Source organism: Phoca vitulina, unplaced genomic scaffold (assembly GCF_004348235.1).
Source record: "Phoca vitulina isolate PV1807 unplaced genomic scaffold, GSC_HSeal_1.0 scaffold24, whole genome shotgun sequence".
NCBI lineage: Eukaryota > Metazoa > Chordata > Mammalia > Carnivora > Phocidae > Phoca > Phoca vitulina.
Genome location: NW_022589727.1, coordinates 7,195,875 through 7,214,683, shown reverse-complemented (window position 1 = coordinate 7,214,683; position 18,809 = coordinate 7,195,875). Strand labels below are relative to the sequence as shown.

General features: G+C 48.3%; 1 protein-coding gene across 7 annotated transcripts in view; it reads left to right on the top strand.

Moving 5' to 3' along the window:
- The window catches only part of FHOD3 (formin homology 2 domain containing 3), a 456,179-nt gene that overhangs the window by 397,053 nt on the left and 40,317 nt on the right, over positions 1 to 18,809 (top strand). For all 7 annotated transcript variants that reach the window (XM_032421241.1, XM_032421245.1, XM_032421239.1 and 4 more), the window contains 2 exons: positions 1,381 to 2,261; positions 11,640 to 11,798. In XM_032421241.1, coding sequence (XP_032277132.1) covers positions 1,381 to 2,261; positions 11,640 to 11,798 — 1,040 coding nt within the window. The remainder of the gene's footprint in view (positions 1 to 1,380; positions 2,262 to 11,639; positions 11,799 to 18,809) is intronic.

Below are 18,809 nucleotides of genomic sequence, written 5' to 3'. Positions count from 1 at the left end.
TTTGGAGAGGGGGTGGGGATGAGGGCAGAGGTGGTAGCTAAAGCCGGAAGACTGGATGAGACGGGAAGTGTACAAGGACACAAGAGGTCCAAGGACATTTAAAAGGCAAAGATAAGGAGGAACAGGCATGGGAGATTGAGAGAGAGCAGCCAGAGAAAAGGCAGCAGACCAGGTGAGTACAGTGTCCGAGAAGTCACCCGAAGGATATAAGTAAAGGAGGGAGTGAGCTGCTGGGTCTAGTGTAGCACCAAAGTCTTCTGCCACCTGGGAAGGAGCAGCTTTGAAAGGTGGTGAGAGCAAAAACTTCATTAGACTGGGTTCAAGAGAGAGAATAAGAAAAACTGGAGCAGTGAGACAAACAACTCTGATAAGCAGCTTTACTTTAAAGGAAAGGAGAAAAGTTGGATTATAGCTGAGGGCTAAGTGGAGTGGAGTTTTTTTCTTTTTCTTTTTTTTAAGATGGGTGAAATTATACCATGTTTATATGCCAGCAGGAAGGTCTAGTGGGAGGAGCATGGGAAATGCAGGACAGAGAACCGCAGGAATGGCTTCCAGATGCACATGTGGAGTGGTTGACCCTGTTGAAGGGGATGGTTTATCGGTAGTCACAGGAGGGAGGCCATGGTTGGGGTTCAGGTGCGGGGGGCGGGGGCGGGGGAAGACTGGATGAGACCCTGGAAGATCTCCTCTGACTTCTTCTGTTAAGCTGTTGAGCTAGGAAGCAAGGCTATGCTGGTGTGCAGATGAGATGGTGGGGAGGTTAGAGGAGAGAGGGGAAGTGGGAAAAGTCCCCCAGGAGAGGTCGTGGATGAGGCTGCCAGGCAGCATTAAGGGTTTCCTGAAGACTGGTGCCCATGGACTTAAGGTATGACCAGTGACTTGGTTTGTGTGTTTCCCCAGGTATTTGAGCTGCACTGATGCAGATGCAGAGTGTGGGGGGGAAAACAGACGTAACTCCGCAGCCTTTCCGACACCTGTCCTATGGTGGGCGAGGGAGCATCTTCCTTGCCTCCCCGTGTCGAGTTAGGACAGAAGCCCCTTAGTTATCTGTGGCTCGGTGGGTCCTGACCCACTGTCATGGGTGGGCAGGAAGAGTGAGGAAAACAGTCCCATGAGCCAGGGTGGGAGCCAAGAGTGGTATCCTACCTACAAGAGTCTTGGGTCCTGGAACAAGTCATTGAGACTTTGATGCAACGTTTCTTCCTGGTCAAGAGTATCCTGTCAGCTGTGACCACCTGCCTCTTAAATTGCTTTATTTCAGTGTCTTCTCTGAAGTCACTCTGTGTGTAAGGCCTCCGTTATTACCTAACTGCTTTCTCATGAGATTGAGGCACCTGCCACTTGTTCACTTTGTTTTTTTCCTCTCCTGTATGCTTTCAGGTCTGTGGTCGGCGGGTGTTCAGGATGCCGGTGTAAATGAACAGTGTGGCGACATCCTCACCAACAAACGGTTCATGCTGGACATGCTGTATGCCCATAACAGAAAGCCCACGGATGACGAGGAGAAGGGGGAGGGCGAGAACGGGAGGACTGAGCCAGGTGCGGAGGCGGTGGCCAGCCTGGCTAGCAGGATATCCACCCTGCAGGCCAACTCTGTGGCCCAGGATGACAGCGTCAGGAGGGTGGACGTTGGCTGTCTGGACAATCGGGGCAGCGTGAAAGCCTTCGCTGAGAAATTCAACAGCGGGGACCTAGGGAGAGGGTCCGTCTCCCCTGACGCCGAGCCTAATGACAAGGTCCCAGAGAAAGCATCCGCACAGCCGAAGACGGAATCTGACTACATCTGGGACCAGCTCATGGCCAACCCGAGGGAGCTCAGAATCCAAGACATGGATTTCACCGACCTGGGGGAGGAGGATGATGTGGACGTCCTGGACGTGGACCTGGGTCCCAGGGAGGCTCCGGGGCCACCGCCCCCACCCCCGCCCACCTTTCTGGGTTTGCCGCCCCCGCCCCCACCGCCCCTGCTGGACAGCGTACCTCCCCCTCCGGTCCCCGGTAATTTATTGGCTCCTCCTCCAGTAGTCAACGCTCCTCAGGGCTTAGGGTGGCCCCAGGTCCCGCGGGGTCAGCCGGCATTCACCAAGAAAAAGAAGACCATCCGTCTCTTCTGGAATGAAGTGCGGCCGTTCGAGTGGCCATGTAAGAACAACCGGCGCTGCAGAGAATTCCTGTGGTCAAAACTGGAACCCATCAAGGTGGACACTTCCAGGCTGGAGCACCTGTTTGAGTCTAAATCTAAGGAACTGTCCGTCTCCAAGGTACGGCTAGCATCCCGAATGCTTCTTGGTTTGCAGAGTTCCTTTCCGCTGTTGAGTAGGGCTGAGAGATCTGTTGTATTTAAAAATCCCTTCGTGCTGCTTTGGCTATGTGGTGGGGAAAAAAAAGGCAGACGGTATAAAAATCTGACCTTTTAGAGATTAGTCTGTGCCCTATGCTAGAGGTAAGCTGCATGAGTACAGGACCCTTGATTGGCTAACATGGACGGCAGCCTACAAACACCGTTAGGGAAAGTAGCTTTCAAAGAACCAAATAACCCAGAGGAAAAGACAGAACGATTCACCAGGGAACATTAGCATAGCCCAATCATAGACGCTGACATTAACTGTAGGAAAGTCATCTTGCAAATTTATCAAACACCTGGACTTTATCCATGGGTCTATTTACTCTTACCTTGATTGATTATAGTTGATGGTAGTGGTAATTGGGACCTCGGCTGTAAGCACATGGTAATTTAGAGTCTGCAAGACTTACCTGCAAGAAATTAGTTTTAGCTCCATGTGTTGTTCCATTTATCAGCATTTTGGGTGAGTATAAAGCTACCTGAGTTGGGATCCCCAACCTGCCAGTCAAGTACCAATTCTGATTCACAAAGTATGTGCAGCATCCTCAGGACAAGAGTGTCCTTCAGACAAGGGGCCAGGTGACAGGGTCAGTGCCTGGAGGGGGTGCAGGAGTAGGGCTGCTCTTCCTGAGTTGACCTTTACCCTGGTTTCAGTTTCTGCCCAGTCTCAGCAAGGATGGGAATCTAAACTATTCCAGCCTCAGGAATCCCCCCGCGTCAGAATTAAAGCTTCCTCCTGCTTATAAATCCAAACAGCTAGGATCCAACACAGCAAATCATGTCCTGTCAGTGCTGTCCTTCAGCTGAAAGTAGATCCCCCTTTTGTCCTCTCTAGGAAATGACATCGAGGAAAGTGAGGTTGGGCACTCGCTCTGTGTGTCTGTGTCCTGACTTTGCCAGGACTGGTGACATGTGGTGCTGAGCCACCCACACGCCCCCTTCAGTTCTTCCAGTGCAGCCCGGCATTTGGGAGAAGACAGGCCTGGCTGGTTAAAAGAGCAGTCTCAGGTGGCCCAGGGTTACCCAGGGCCTGCCCTCCCTCACACCACTCTCCAACCCACGGATCTAGTTGGCTGGTCTCCCTCAGCCACCACCTCCCACGTGGGCTCATCTGGCTGGTGCGCCCTCTGGGCTTCCCCTGGTTGCTCAGCACCTGTAGGTTGCTGGCCCTTGACTTGGGTGGGAGGAAGAAAAGGGAGTATTGGTTTGGCAGTGAAGTTACTTCTGACTTCATTTTTACAAAGGAAATAGCAAAATTAAAAGCTTCACTGAGAGAACCCAAAACGGGCAGTCCACTTGCCTCCCTCCTTCTCGTGGCCCTACTCTGGTTGGTGACAAGAGTCTGGTCAGTGCCCTCTCAGTAGCCCGAAGTTCCATTCTTGCTTGAAGTAGGTGGTGACCTCATAAAATACTTCATTGCCTGGCTAAAGGACAAATGTTTGCCTAGTTTTTATAAGGTGAGAGCATAAGAGAAAAGTAATAGTATATTGAAAAATTTACCAAATGGATTCAAGTATGTTCTTCAGTGGGACCCAGAAACCCATACCTTTGTTCTTTGGGCGGGGCCGGGGGGGCGGATAAGAAATGTGAGCAGGAACTAATTCACAAATGTTACAAAAGGTGAAAATGCACATTAAAATACATCACATTGGAGAGTTGAATCCCTTAAGTGTACATTAGCAATGCAGATATAACCAATTTTACTTCTGTTTCTAATCCTTGACTGTGATTTTCATAAAACACAGCTGTAAACAGCCACTTCCGAATTCTGGCTTATGAGAAGTTTTTCATTAAACACAATAGTGAGCAACACAAATAAAATGGAATAGACTTCACAAGCCAGCACAGAGCAGAGGGAACTGGTTTTGGGTTTTGTCAGAAAACTTATAGCAGACCAGAGTTCCGGAACATTCTTATGACCAGGTCACCCCCAAAATAAAGATTCATGTTCCAGATCCAAGGCTGGGTGACCACTTAGTGGAAATAAGTACAGAAAAATATGCTTTTGTATTTCCTTTCCAAATAGTTTTTGGAACTGGAGCTATTTTTCTCTCTCAGCAGGAAATATACATAGCTTTTTAGTAAGATGACTTTAATTATGTTTTGTGGAGAAAGGCAGAAATCCTGTGCTAAATTTCATCATGTTGTGTTTCTACTGCTGGTCTGAGGTGTGGCACATCACAGAGGAAATCATAGAAGTGACCCCAGAGGAAGATGTCAGGGCAGAAAGCCCCTGGAGATAAGGGGAAATACCCCTGTGGACCTGGCATCATCCTGAGGAGTCCCCAGGAAGTGGTCTTCAACCTGTGTGCCTAATCAAGAGCAGCAAAGCCCCTCCTGCTCCCAAAAGGCAGTTTTTAGATCTTAAGTTACAGACAGACTCAGACAGGTGTGAAGTGGAAGAGGAAACAGAAGGAAGGAAGAGACTTGGTTTCCCCTTTGGGGACTCAATCCTGTCTTACTCCCTTGGGCTTGTTAGGTTTATTATGGAGAGGGAGCTCCAAAATGGGTTTGGAGAAATTTTTTCAACTTTATTTACCCTGGCATTTCAAAGTATATCAGAAACAATTAGCAGTGACTTGTTAAGAAAATTCAGAGAATGAGGATTTATTTGGTCTGGGGTGAGCCTCAGCCTGGGTTATTTTTAAAGGCTCCCCAGGGACTCAACCAAAGTTGTACACCATTGATTTAAAGTGAAAAATGAGGCACCAATGAGGAGGGCATTGATCCCCTCCACCACCACTCTCCATGTTGACTCCCCCACCCCCTACCCTACTCCGTTTTATTCTCCCCTGAGAAGAGAGTCAAGTTTTCCTACCCAGTATTCTAGTTCAGGACGTACAGAAATGTTATTTTATTTAACATTGCCCTCAGAAAACTGAATTCTCTCTGGAAGTTCAAAAGCCAGCATTGGGACTTAAGTGGGCTGACCATACATCTGGTGTACCCAGGTTGGCCCAGGTGTATGCCTGAAGAGCACAATCCCTTGCTCCCTCAGGGGTCTCCTGGTTAGGGTACTAGACACACTCCATTGCCATGTGAAATGTAGCTGTTTTGCAGCTGGCCTCAGCTATAGAAGACTACTGCAGAAGAACGGGGAAATTAATACTTTTTTTCCTAAGCTTCATGATAAGGCTAGCCTATTCTGGCAAGTTCCTCAGAGACTCCATGCCTAACTACGGGATTTTCAGTCTTTATTTAGACATTGTTGGTGATGTTGTTGCCTTAATGCTCGCCCATGTGTATCGGTCTCCCTTGTTATAGGACTTAGGAAAATTCCACAGTTGTCACATCTTTATGACATCTGTATCGTGGCCTCATTGTCATTGTCACTTTCTCAACAGGCAGTTTTGAAAATATCCTCTGGCGTCACTCTTCTGGCAGTTAGCGGGGAGTGAGGAGGGATGATTTATCGTCGTAAAGCCCGTGCTTTGCTGAGCCAGACCCAGGGGCTGCGACAGCGATGCTGAGAAGTGTTTTGAGAGGTCGTGCATTTCATGGGAGTGTTCTCCAGCTTAGGGCTGTTCATCTAACAAATCACATCCTGAGCACAGTTTCTACGTTCAGTCACAGCACCATCTGGGTAACAAGTTCTATACACTGAATATCCACTCTTTGAAGGTTGCATCCTTTGTTTCTAGTAAAATCAATCTTTAAGAATTCAAAGGAGTGACTCTTCATGGCGGCATCAGGAGACTGGAAACCAAGCCCTGTTTACCTGCCCAGATTGCATGCCTCCACACCTGTCCCCTCTCCCCACCCCCCGGCACTTCTCATTTCATACTCACCCCTCATGAGGAGTTTTCTGCCTTCACTGGAGCCCTACTCTGGACCTTGGTCCTCCCTACCGTGGTGTGCCACAGACAGAAGCCCCAGGACTGTGTGGAGAGGAAGAGCCAGGTTTTCTGTTTTATTTCCAAGAGCCACACCCATGATGTGGTTTCGTGGTGTCAGCTGTGGCAGGACCTGTGTCCGTGTCTTCAGGAGTCAGCTGCACCCAACCCCAGAGCCTCCCATGCTGCTTTACCCCTGAGTGTGGAAAGACTGTTTCTCTGTAGCTGACAGCTTAGCTCCCTGTGCTGGGATGTGAGCTTGGCATTTGTTGGGCATGTCAGTCTCGTAACATTGATAAAAAAAACTCCCTGTATTGTCTATAGCTGTTGGGACTTTATCCTACCTCATTCATAAAAATGGTAGAACCGGTCCTCGTTACATCTTAGAATGGACAGGAGGACCCTGTTACTCTTTTTCTATTTTAAGAAATAATCTCTTATCCCTGCCTTTCGTTTCCTATTTTTAAATTGCATTCCTCTTGAAAGAACACTTTTCTACTCCAGTCCTGCTTCAAAAGCCTTTAGACTTACAGAAAATCTAAATCAGTGACCCTAATTGCATAAGAGATTATTTAACGTTTATGACCCGTGTGCCCTTCTCCAGACCAAGGAGATCAGAATCTCAGAGGATAGAACCCAGGTGTCACTGACATTTAGAAGTACCACTGAAGATTCTCTGTGTACCCACCATTGTAAAGCACTGGTGTAAAAAACCTACATTTTCTGGTTTTCCTTCAGAAAGTCTCAGTAGATTGATCAGGACTGTTTCCTCCTCAGATACATGATGTTGAATTTCTCCCAGCTAGTGCTAGTGACTTAATATTTACCCATCAGTCATGGAGGCAGCCATGGAAAAGGAGAATCTCCTGTACTTTCTCCAGAATATCCCTTTGCGTTAGTCCTGGAGACCAGTCTGTTAGCTTCGGAAGGGAATTCGGCATGTGGAAATCACCATGACACTCTTCATTAAAAACAGAAACCAAGATGTTCTCTACATTCTTTTTTGGAAGATCATTAGTACCCCTGAAAGTGTACTCATTTTCTGGGATTCTATATGCCTGGAGGTCTAGACTCTAATGAACACTCATGAGCTATTTTCAGTCATTCACAAAGCCCCATGCAATGTGCCATGTGCCTGGCAAGCAGCTCTGTGGGCTACATTGAGTATCGGGTCTCTACACTGGCCTCTGGAACTACCACTCTCCAGGGTGGAGACACTGATCTGACCTGACATTCCTGTTTGTATAGGTGCATTTGATCAGTAAACGTGGTAAATGCGTTAGGCATGAAAAATATACATCGATAGACCACACATTTTTTAAATGTCAATGGAGTAAAAACAATAAAAAGGAATCACTCTTGGTGAAATAAGTAAGAACTCATTTTTAGAAAGCAGTATGTTCCAGGCATTGTCGTGAGGACTTTACATGTATTAATCCCAGTAATATTATTCTGATTGTTCTGGCAAATACCTCTGTACTGCCTGCTGTGAGCCAGGCATTAGTCTCACTGCTTTACATCCATTGTCTCATTTATTCTCCCAGCAAACCTTGTGAGATATGTGCCAGAGAGGAAACTGAGGCACAGAGAGGGCCAGTGACTTGCCAAAGTCACACAGCCACGAATGGTCAGATCCCAGCTGAAGCTCCCTTTCAGGGCTCCCGATTCTGTCCATGTGATCCTTGGATTCCATTTTGTTTCTACTGCTTTTTGATAAAAGGTCATCAGCCAAAGCTCTGTCCTCCACCTCAGCTAGTCTCAGGAGCTCTCAGGGAGGAAAGGATTGCTGGAAGGAGGCTCCTGTGGGCCCAGGCTCTGGGCACAGCATGCTAGACTAGGGCTTGGTGGAAAGTGAAAACAGGAACAGCAGACTCTGGGGTAAGATAGTTGCCCCAGCAACAGAGTGGTAAGGAGGCAGGGTGGGGAAACCACTGTGGAGCTGTATCTGAACATGCCACTTCTCCAAATATGTCCCAAAGTTTTCAGGGGAAAGGGGAAACTTCTTTAATGGGTTGGGGTACCCTGGGAAGAAGCCAGGCTCAGTTTTGCTTCCAGAAAGCCTGGTTAACCCGAACTCTTGAGCAGAACCAGGCAGCAATGCTTAGCATCTAGGAGAGCACCACCTTTGAAACCCCAGCTATCAGGGATCCTCCAGCATGCCAATAGTTGCCTTTCCAGAAATACTGTCTCTAGGGAAATGTTTCAGCCTTGGATGCCATGTAGGGCTTTTGTTTGTTTTTGTTTCTGATTCAGCCAAGAAGATTACAAGGGGGGGGGGGGGGCAGTGTAGATGGCCAAACTGGTAAGAAAAGAGGTTACCCTCCATGGAAAGGGATTCTGTCAAGGCGAGCAGAGACCTCTCAGAAGGGTCAGGAAGGAGGTCCCTAAAACAATTCAACTCCGTTTTTCCAAGCTATGCAAGAAGACTGGAGGTCTAGCTTCCGGGAAGGCAGCAGTGAGCCCTTCCAGGAAGAAGCTTCAAACAGACAGCACCCAAGGCCACAAGGGTTAGAGGATTTCTGGGAAGCATAGAGGAGGTCATCAATTTAAGTGGTTATTGCTAGCTGCTAAGGCTTAGGGGAGAGCCGTGACCATTCCCTGCAGCCCCAGATTCACCTAGTTGTCAGCTTCCTGGATTGGGGTCTGCTCTCTGGAACCAATCTGCTCTAAGACGCAGGGCCCTGCAAATAGGTACTCTGTCATAGGGCCATGTGAAGGACATCATGAAGGTCACACTTGCTACTCTGGGGCTTTGACCACAGAAAGACAATTGAAATGGATCATACTTGATGACTGCTGATCCTGAGACATGGACATGTGCTCCCGGGCACAGAGAACTTTGGCTCACCCTTGAAGGTGCTTCTCTAGGTTATTGTGGGAGGGAAGGAGAGAGTCGGACATCCCCACATGACCCCTCCTTTGTCTCGGGCAGAACAGACCCTGGGGCACTTGCGTGCTCAGCAGCATCCAGTGGAGTCTGTTTTAATTATGAAGAACAGCATTTAAAACACCTCTTGGATAAAATCCAGAGATTGAAAAGTTCAGTTTCAGATATTTAATTCTTCCTCTTTCCTTCACCAAGTGGGTTGAAGTGCTCTGAAAACGCATGGAGTCATCTTCGGGGACTGCTCTCCCTGTCATTTCAGGATACTCAGTGGCTTGCTGCTCCCTGACTCATAGGGGAGTGTGTGGGCGTGTCCACTGGTGTAAATTGAGTTCTGCTGGGAATGCGGACAAGGAAGTGTCAGGCTCAGAGCCATCCCATAGGTGTCTGCAGGTTGTTTGCTGTAAGTGAATGCTGACCGGGGCGGGGGTGGGGGGGACTGAATTCTGAGGGTGCTTCTCTCTCAAGCTGTTTGCCATGGGGCTGTGTCTCTCCAGAGGGGGCATCTTTTTCTCATTTGCACAAAGGCTGGTTGGGCTGAGTCTGCCCAGGCATCTTTCCAGGCTCTTGGAGTGAGAGGGGCTATATAGATGAGGAGCTAAGGGCTAATGATTCCCAGGGAATCCCTGTCTTCCAGGAAATGCCTCCTGTCCTGGAGCCTGGCTGTGGGTATTGCCTCTCCTGCCTTGTCTGCTACCCTCCTCGAGTGGCACCATTCCTTGTGCTCATGGGATGTCTACCGTAGGGTCTCCAGGCCTCATGTCCTGGCATCCCTCTTCGTTGCCTCTACCCAGCCTTTTGCCAAACCTTTGCTCATTTCTTCTTCGCTTTCCACACACAAAAAAATACCTTAGATTTGAAAGCTGAATTTCAGGGGCTCCCAGTAAGCTTCCTTGACTAAGTACGTAGAAGATCCGTTTGCCCTGCAGAGTAGGGATGCTTCTACACATGTCCCTGGGCCTTCCAAACTGATCACACCCACAAGAATTGTTCCTCCTGGCCACCAGGCCCCAGAACAGCTGGGATGCTTTCAGTTCTTTTCTTCGTGAGGAAATTTTAATTTATTCCCAAATGCATATTTAAGGATTTAAAATAGAATTTTAGCAATTGAGTTTGGACGGGCTTAGGAGGACGTAAGGAACCACAGCCCGTTTTTCCCTGCCAGCTTCCGGCCTCCGGGGTTACAGCAAGCCAGCTTCTCTAGAGGGCCCAGCTGCTCGCAGGCCCGGCCAGTCCGGAGGGCCTCCGCACAGCAGACCGACCGACAGCCGCCTGCGTGCCGCGGAACTGGAGCAGCTGCTCCCTGCCGGTGGCCCCCAAACCTCCAGCGTCGTCCCTGGCCATTCCCAGCAAGCTAGACAAAGCCTCTTCTCTCCTTCACTCCCCGGTTCCAGGCTCCATCCTAGACATTGTGTAGGGCCCAGCTCCAGTGTCAGCTCCTCCGGACCCTGACCCCCTGCACCCCCCAGGTGAGGTAGTTACCCCGCTGCTGAGCCCTTTCCCATGGGGAGCACACCCACCGTCGTGCTGAACAGGTCTTTTCCTTCAGGAGATCCATTGTGCCTTATTCATCATTGTCATCCTGGGCTTGCTACATATGTGAACACAGTCATCCTCCCAGCTCTGTTTTGTCTCAAGAGAAACCTGAGCACGAACAGGGTGCTTGCTGAGCTGCATCTCTTCCACTTTTTCCCACCATTAACTTTTGGAGAGCTGAAGGGGAGAGTGGAGGGCCTTGTCATCTCGGCCCTGGCGCTGGTTGGCTTTACCCCCTCACAGACGTGTTAGGCTCTGGTCACGTGCTAGCCCAGGGCCTGCCTCCCAAGGAGCACCCAGGTCAGCAGGGAAGCCATACACACAAGGGCTCTGTGAGGACACCTGTCCCCCTCTTTGTCCCCTGTGCCCATTCATCCCTCACTGGTCTTGAGCAGGTTCCCTTTGGTTTCCCTTCCTCGGAAGGCCCCTCTTCACCTACCCAGTGGGCAGCTGCCCAGGTGTCTAAGTGTGACAGGTGCTCTGTTGTTAGGGACAGAGGATGTTGAAATGGTGAGAGGAGCCTTGAGACGATGCAGCCGGGGATGCCGAGGAGCTGACTGGCCAACAATGGTGGATTCTCCTCATCACTCCTGTCTTCTCAGAGTGTATACTGATGGTCTCCATCTCTGGGCTCAGACCATGTGCGCTAGGGCCAACCAAGGCACATTCCGACACCTCGCAGCCTGCAGGAAGGGAGTTCTGAGAGGTTTTAGTTTTGTTTCCACTGCTTCTATGGAAAAAAACAGGTTTGTTTTTTTTTCTTGCCAAATATCACATTTTTCCCAATTGAAGGAAAATCAATTTTATTTTGTAATGTGTCTGACTCGCGAAGTTCCATTGCTGACCCATGCTTGGCGGCTTCTCAGAGCTAATCCTTGATCTCTTTCTTCTGTGCTGAGCGGTAGCCAGTCCTTCCCTGACCTGAATCAGGGCCATTTGTTTTCATCTCTAAATAAGTAGTGAGTTTGCTTTTAAATAATGAAACACAGAAAAGACCAAAGATGATGCATTAATCTTGGATTCTCCTTATTTTAATACCAAGAAAACTGCTGCAGATGGAAAAAGGCAGGAGGTCATCGTCCTGGACCCCAAGAGGAGCAATGCCATTAATATTGGTCTGACAGTGCTGCCCCCTCCGAGAACGATTAAGATAGCCATTTTGAATTTTGATGAATATGCCTTAAACAAAGAAGGAATTGAGGTAAGAGAAGCTCTATCAAGCATTATTTGTATTCTGTTAACGTGTCCCATATGTAAAGCATTACTGTGTCCAATATGACTTTCTCCACAGGGGGCTTGCCATTTTTCTGTTTCAGCCAGACTCTGAATAATGTTAATAATTCTCGCATTTTTTTTTTTTAAAGTTCTGGGTCGTGGGGGGAAGCCCCACTTGGCCTGTGAAGTTCAGTGAGCCTCACTCTCTGGTTCCTTTACTGTCTGCCTTCTGACCACGCTCACCTACCTCAGCGTGGAAGAAGACGAGGATAACCTCCTGAGGGGGCTGGTGGGGTCTTCTTTCACGTCATTTCCCACCAAACATGCTGGACGAACCATCTCACGAGTAGGGCTTCCCGCGTGTGCTCACATCCCTGTGAATGACCTTGGGATGTGTAGAGCTAGCCTGTGGGTGATAAGCGGAGAACCCATGCCCCACGCTGTTAGCGGCTGTTGATCTGAATGGCAGCAAGGAAGAGGGAGGAGTCACTGGCTGGGTCTGGAGGGCCTGCCGGGCTCAGTGCTCTTCCACCAGGCCCTGTTCTGCATCCACCGTGGGCTGCTGCCTCTCTCTGGCGAGTTAAAGCTCCTCTTCTAGCAACAAAGAAAGAGTGAGTGGGGCAAGCGGCCCAGCACGGAGATTCCTCTGGAAGGGCAATATAGCTTGGGGCTCGCTGGGGCACCGTGGGGATGTGAGGACGCAGCTTTGTGGTGTTGGGTGACACTCCATCCTCCTATTGGCAAGGAGCCAGGGATCCCTTTAAAGCCTTCCCATAGTTGGGGTTCATTCATGCGCAGGGTTATCTGAGATAACCCTAAGAGAGTGGACAGGACCAGTGAAGACTGGCTGCAGAGGGAGAATGAGCCCCTGACAGAGAGGAAGGGCCCAGGACCATGGCGCAAGGCTCATCCATGGCCCCAAGTGTGGGAAGGAGCAGTGGGGCCCATGGGGCCAAGTGGGTCTGAACCCAGCAGGGTGGGCATGCCTCTGTGCTTTGGAAAGAAGAGTCCCCCCACAGGAAAAACTGTGCTCCTAGAAGTTTATACCAGATTAGTAGTGTCCCTTCAAAATCCATGTCTACCCACAATCTCAGAATGTGACCTTATTTGGAAATAGGGTCTTGGCAGAGGCAATCAAGATAATGTCATATTCAATTAGGGTTGGCCCTACTCCAGGCACTAATGTCCTTAAGAGAAGAGGGAAGTTTGGACAGAGACACAGGGGAATGCCATCCTGTGAAGACAGAGAACACAGGGACACACATGGAACAGACTGCCATGTGATGACTGAGGCAGAGATTGGAGTGATGCGTTTAGAAGCCAAGGGACACCGAGGATCGCCTGCAACTACCAGAAGCTAGGAAGAGGTGAGGGAGGTTCCTCCCTAGAGCCTTCAGAGAGAACACCACCCTGCTGACAGCTTGATGTCAGACTTGTGGTCTCTCAAACTGAGAGAATTCTGTTGTTTCAACCACCCAGTTCTGTAGTCCTTTGGCAACCCTAGGAAACCAACGCAAGGCCTGAGCAGCTCAACTCTGAGAAACACACACACCCCCTGTCCCAGGAGCCCGGTACAAGGTGGAGCATGCATCTGCTTTCTGCTTGGAGAGGAAACTGAGCCCCAAGCTCTGGAGTCAGGCCAGGCAGCAGAGCAGGTGAATATATCTAGGTGGGCAGCCAAGAGTGAGAGGACATGGCAGACTGAGGCAGGGGTATAAAGGAGAGAGCTGGTGACAGCAGGCAAATAGAGAGAGGAACACTGAGGCAGCTGCTGGACAGTGAGGAGGCGGCAGGCCGGGCCTCAGTGTGAGGCAGTCCCTCTCTGGGGCCGCCAGAGAAGCGAGGGAAGAGCAGAGCGTTGGCTGGCCACTAGGCAGGTGGGAGCTGCCGACCTGGAAGAATCCAGCGCAACGCGTCTTTCATCTAGGGCAAACCACATGGTAGGCCCTAGCACACATTCCAGCCGTCCTATTGACTTAGCAGTGTCCTTGGGAGATTGCAAAAGCTTCAGATTCATGCAAAGAGAGGCTTCAAATGCAGCCAGAGCCAGCCTGATGGAAGGGAAGAATGACCTCTTCCCCCGTAAAAAATATTTCCCCTTCTTGTCATGAGAACTTGAAAGTCCGTCAGGAAAGATTGATTTCCTTTGGGTTTTGCCTTTGTTCTTTCCTGAAACGTAGCTCTCCATGGGCAGGGACAGTTTCAGATACAGTAAGTTACTTCGATTTTAGAAGAAGGCAAATTACTTGTTTTTTTTCCCGACTGGTTTCCGGCAAGGACCTTTTCGATGCAGGAGGGAGTAGTGCTAGCAACAGGAGTGCCGCTGAGGGGCACGGGGGCAACAAGGCGGCACCAGGCGTGGCTTCCGTAGCTTTCTTCCTGTGGGCCAGGCGCAAGCCACGCGCTCTACACCGATGCTCGTGAGGTACAACTATTGTGTTCCCCATCTTGAAGATGAGAGCGTCCCAGTGTCAGTCAGGGCCCGGGCTCATGTGACAAAAAGAACAAGAGGGAATCTGAAAGGTTAGGGAGAAGACTCCTGAGGCCGGCAGTCCGCCTCACAGCGCCACCTACAGGGTGCCCCCGGGAGGAAGCAGCTGACGTGCGGGATGGTTCCGGCGGGAGGACACAGCCATAGCACCACCATTGAACCCGTCCTGAGCGCTGTCAGGGCACCCCCACTCACAACAGCAGAGGGGATGGCACATTTTTTATCACAGCGTTTATCTAAACAGGGTTTCTCAACTGTGTCACTACCGACATTCTGGATTGGATTTTTCTTTGTTGCGGGAGCTGTTCTCTACGTTGTAGGGTGTTAGCAGCATTCCTGGCCTCCACCTGAAGAGGCCAGTGGTACCGCCCCAGTGGAGACAACCAAATATGTTTCCAGCTTTGTCAGATGTGCCCTGGGGGCAAAATCCCCCTGAGAATACCTGATCAGAAGGCTGCCCATGTGAATCCAGGGACCGTGTATATTTTTCTTTTTTTTCTTTTAAGATTTTGTTTATTTGAAAGAGAGAACACAAGTAGGGGGGGGAGGGGAGAGGGGCAGAGGGAGAAGCAGACGCCCCGCTGAGTATGGAGTCCAACCAACCGGGGCTCAATCCCAGGACCCTGAGATCATGACCTGAGCCGAAGGCAGACGCTTAACCGACTGAGCCACCCAGGCGCCCCAGGGACCATGTATATTTTTCAGTTCTGGTTAGTCATGCTGAGAAGAGTCCAGTGGAAACCAGACACGCTCATGTGTCACCTGCCATCTCTGGCCGTTGATCTCCCGGACCTGAGGAGGCATAGCTGCTCTAGATCGATGTCCTGAGCCACTACCCAGAACTTACTCTCTAGGCTTGTTGTTCAGGAGCTAAGTCAGGACTGAGAAGAGATGGAAGGTGTATCCTTACAGATCTTTACTAATAAGATTTCCAGCTAATGCCTGAAGGGCCTTTTGCCAAACAGACGGTCTGCTTCTTGGGTGCAGGCACTGTAGCATGGTACCACGGCTTAATAGGGCCATTTGAAACGTCTGTGTACCAAATGTGATTGGGATGGATTAAATTACATCCTGTGGCTTTGCCTAGCAACTCAGTGATATGTATCCAGCTTTGTCAAGAAAACCTGAGAGAGTGGTTAACAACTGCATTAAGGAAGTAATCTTTCATAAGAGTATTAAACTTTAGAGCACATTTTGGGGCCATCTCTAAGTAGTATTCATGATATTTTCCCAAATAAAAGATGCCATCAGCTTATCATAAATGAAGTATGAAGGGTTTTCCTCTTTTCTCTAGCTTTTCTAATTTTTATCATCTGTATCTACAGAGAATAGCACAATTGGATGGTCCCAAATGACACTTACCTTGGCTCACGTTGGCTGCCAGGCCTGCTAGCCCCATCCTAGAAACGGAAAGTCCCTTTGGCCAAGTATACAAAACTGTAGCCCATTTTTAGGCCATTTGTGCGGTGCAACCCCCGTCCGAGTGGGCTCTGGACACACAGATGAGCCTGGGCCTGGGAGCCACAATCACTCAGCCGGGCCAGAGAACCAGAATGTCCCTGCAGCTGGGCACCTTGGACACGCCGGTGGTTTTGCCTTTCTGGCTGAATGGCCTCAAATTGTGGCAATGGTGCTGGGAAAGTAGGAGCAGGCCCCTCGGTGGTTCTTCAGCTCTGCCTTGATTGACCCAGCCTACCTTCAGGCAAACCATGTCACCTGCAAATTTGATGCAACAATTTCTGCCCCACGTGCCTCACTGAGGAGTCACAAAAATGAAAGAAAATACGATCAAGATACCTTGAGAAGTAAAGGGAAAAAAATCCCTGCGTAAGAATAAGTGCATGAATAGAGAGCCATTGACTCATGAGGTTACGCAAGTTGTACACAAACCAGCCTCAGCTCTGAGTGCTCCAGCTTCCTGCTATTGTCACCAAGCCCCTGAGCTAGATTCTCACCCAGAGCTCTAGCCAGGTTCTGCTCAAAACTCATGGGGCAGAATAATTACTCGTGATAGTCTTATCTGCAGGTGAATGAGATGGCCAAACCCAAAAGCATTTGGGCTCACAAAAAATGAGACCTCTCCATTGTTCTCTGAACCATGGTTTTCAGATAACCAAGCAAGTAGACTGAAAGCAATGCTGGTGGGACACCGTCTGGAGGAAAGCAAAAAAGGAAAACACAGAGATTATTACATAGTGGTTTTGTTTGGTATCTTTTTCCCCGTGAAACCAAATGGTGACCATAAAACCATCAGTAAATTCACAGACATGGTGGGAGAGCAAATTAAAGGCACCTCTTCCCACTCATCCCTTATCATCTGCTCCTGGAAAGAGAGGGCCATCAGCTCATTGAAGGTGGCTTCAACCCACCGTTCCCCCATCTTACGGCTATTTTTATTGCCAGGAATGTGTAAAAAAATAAAGTGAAATAAACTGGCAGATGGCAACCTCAAAAATCTTCAGTGGTGAACAAATGGTTTAAATTAGTCAGAGAAGTAAAAAACAAAAGGTGTTTGACTACTTTCCCAAAGGAAAGAAGCAGCTAAAATCATTGCAGGAAAATGCCTCTGAGGAAGGGGGGGAGAAGTGTTGACAATTTTTTGTTTTGGAATTCTCGTACAGGCTTCAAACAACTTAAGCAGTATGAAAGTTAAAATACAAATGCAGTTTTTGTTTTGAAGGCTAGTTCAGGTCAGATCCTGGATGTTTTTAAAGGAGTGACATCTGCTCAGATTGTTTTGGTTATTTTTCTTAATACCATCTGTGTGGACAGGTGGGAGCAAGAGCGTGAGCCTCTGGGGGAGCAAGGAGCATTGTTGCTGAATATGTGCCCAGATGCTCAGATTCTACCCACACTGTCTCAGTGTTAGGGCCACGATGAAGGAAACCTAGGCTCCCCTTCTGCAGAGTCACCATGACCAAAGCACAGAACACTTCGGCATCACTGGCTTCTAAGAAACTGCAGAGATGACCAGCCCTGAGAACTCTCTCATCAGACCCAGGATGACAGCCACCCCACCCAGATAGATCCTGAATCACAGTCATGTGAACATTTGTGCATTTGTGGATTAGGCTGTCTTGTCCGGTTTTTTATTTTATTTTTATTTTTTTGCATTAATAAAAAGGCAAATTGACTTGTCCGGTTCTAGGACTTTTAAAATCTATAAATTCCTGTAGTGACCATTGTAGTCAGGATTCAGAACCACCCTGTGTCCCAGAAAAGGTCTTGTGCTAGCTCTTTCTAGTCACACCCTTCACCCACCTGGAGCCTCTGGTGACCACTGATGTCTTCCCATGACTATGGTTTTGTCTTTTCGAGAATGTCATATAAATGGAACCATGCAGTGTGTAACCTTTTGAGACTGGCTTCTTTCACTCAGCATGATTGATGCTTTTGAGATTCATCCAAGTTGTGGTATGTATCTGTAGTTGGTCCCTTTTTATTGCTGAGCACCACTGCATTACAGGGGGGTGCCACGGTTGGTCTGTTCGTCTGTCGAAGGATTATGTAGCTTGGTCTGGTTTTTGGCAATTGTGAATAAAGCTGCTACAGATACTCACGTGTAAGTTTTTAGGTGAATATAAGTTTTCATTGTTCTAGTGTCAATACCTACAAATGGAATTCCTGGGTCATATGGTAAATCTGTGTTTAACAACTTTGAGGAACTATAATTTGTCTTTTTGTTCTCTCCACAGTGTCTTTCACAGAGGAAAGGGCTTTTAACTTGGATGAAGTTACAATTTCTCAACCTATTCTTTTTTGATATCCTGTCTTAAGAGTTCATTGCCCTAACATGGGTCACAAAAATTTCCTTCTGTGTTTCCTTTTACAAGTTTTGTCGTGTTACCTTTGCCTTTGAGATCTGTGATGCCTTTTGAGTTAATTAATGTGTAACTTTTAAGGTTTGAGGTTCAAATTTTTTTTTTTTTTTTGCATATGAATTCCAGTTCTATCCTTTCTCTGTGGAACTGCCTTTGCACCTTGGTCAAAATCACTGGGCTGTATTTGTGTCCTCTATCTCCAGACTTCCTGTATTGTCCCACTGATCCGTGTGTCTGTCCCATGACCTGTGCCACACTATCTTATTCTTCTAGCTCTAGAGTAGATCTTACCTGTTTTCAAAATTGTTTTGGTTCATCTGTTTTGCCATATAGCATTTAGAACCCGCTTGTCTAAATCCACAAAAAATTCATGGTGGTATTTTTATTGGAATTGAGTCAGATTTGTAGATCAGTTTGGGGAAAATTAACATCTTGACTATATTGAGTCTTTCAGTCCAGGAACATAGTATATCCCCATTAGTTTAGATTGTCTTTGATTGCTTTCACCAGCACTTTTACTTTCCAGCATATAGATCCTGCATATGATTCGTTAGATTTATACCTAAATATTTCACTATAAATAGTATTTTTAAAAAATTTCAGTTTGTAACTTTATTATCAATATAGAGATAAAATGGTTTTTTATGTATGAACCTTAAATCATACATAAATTGTTCTTTCTTTA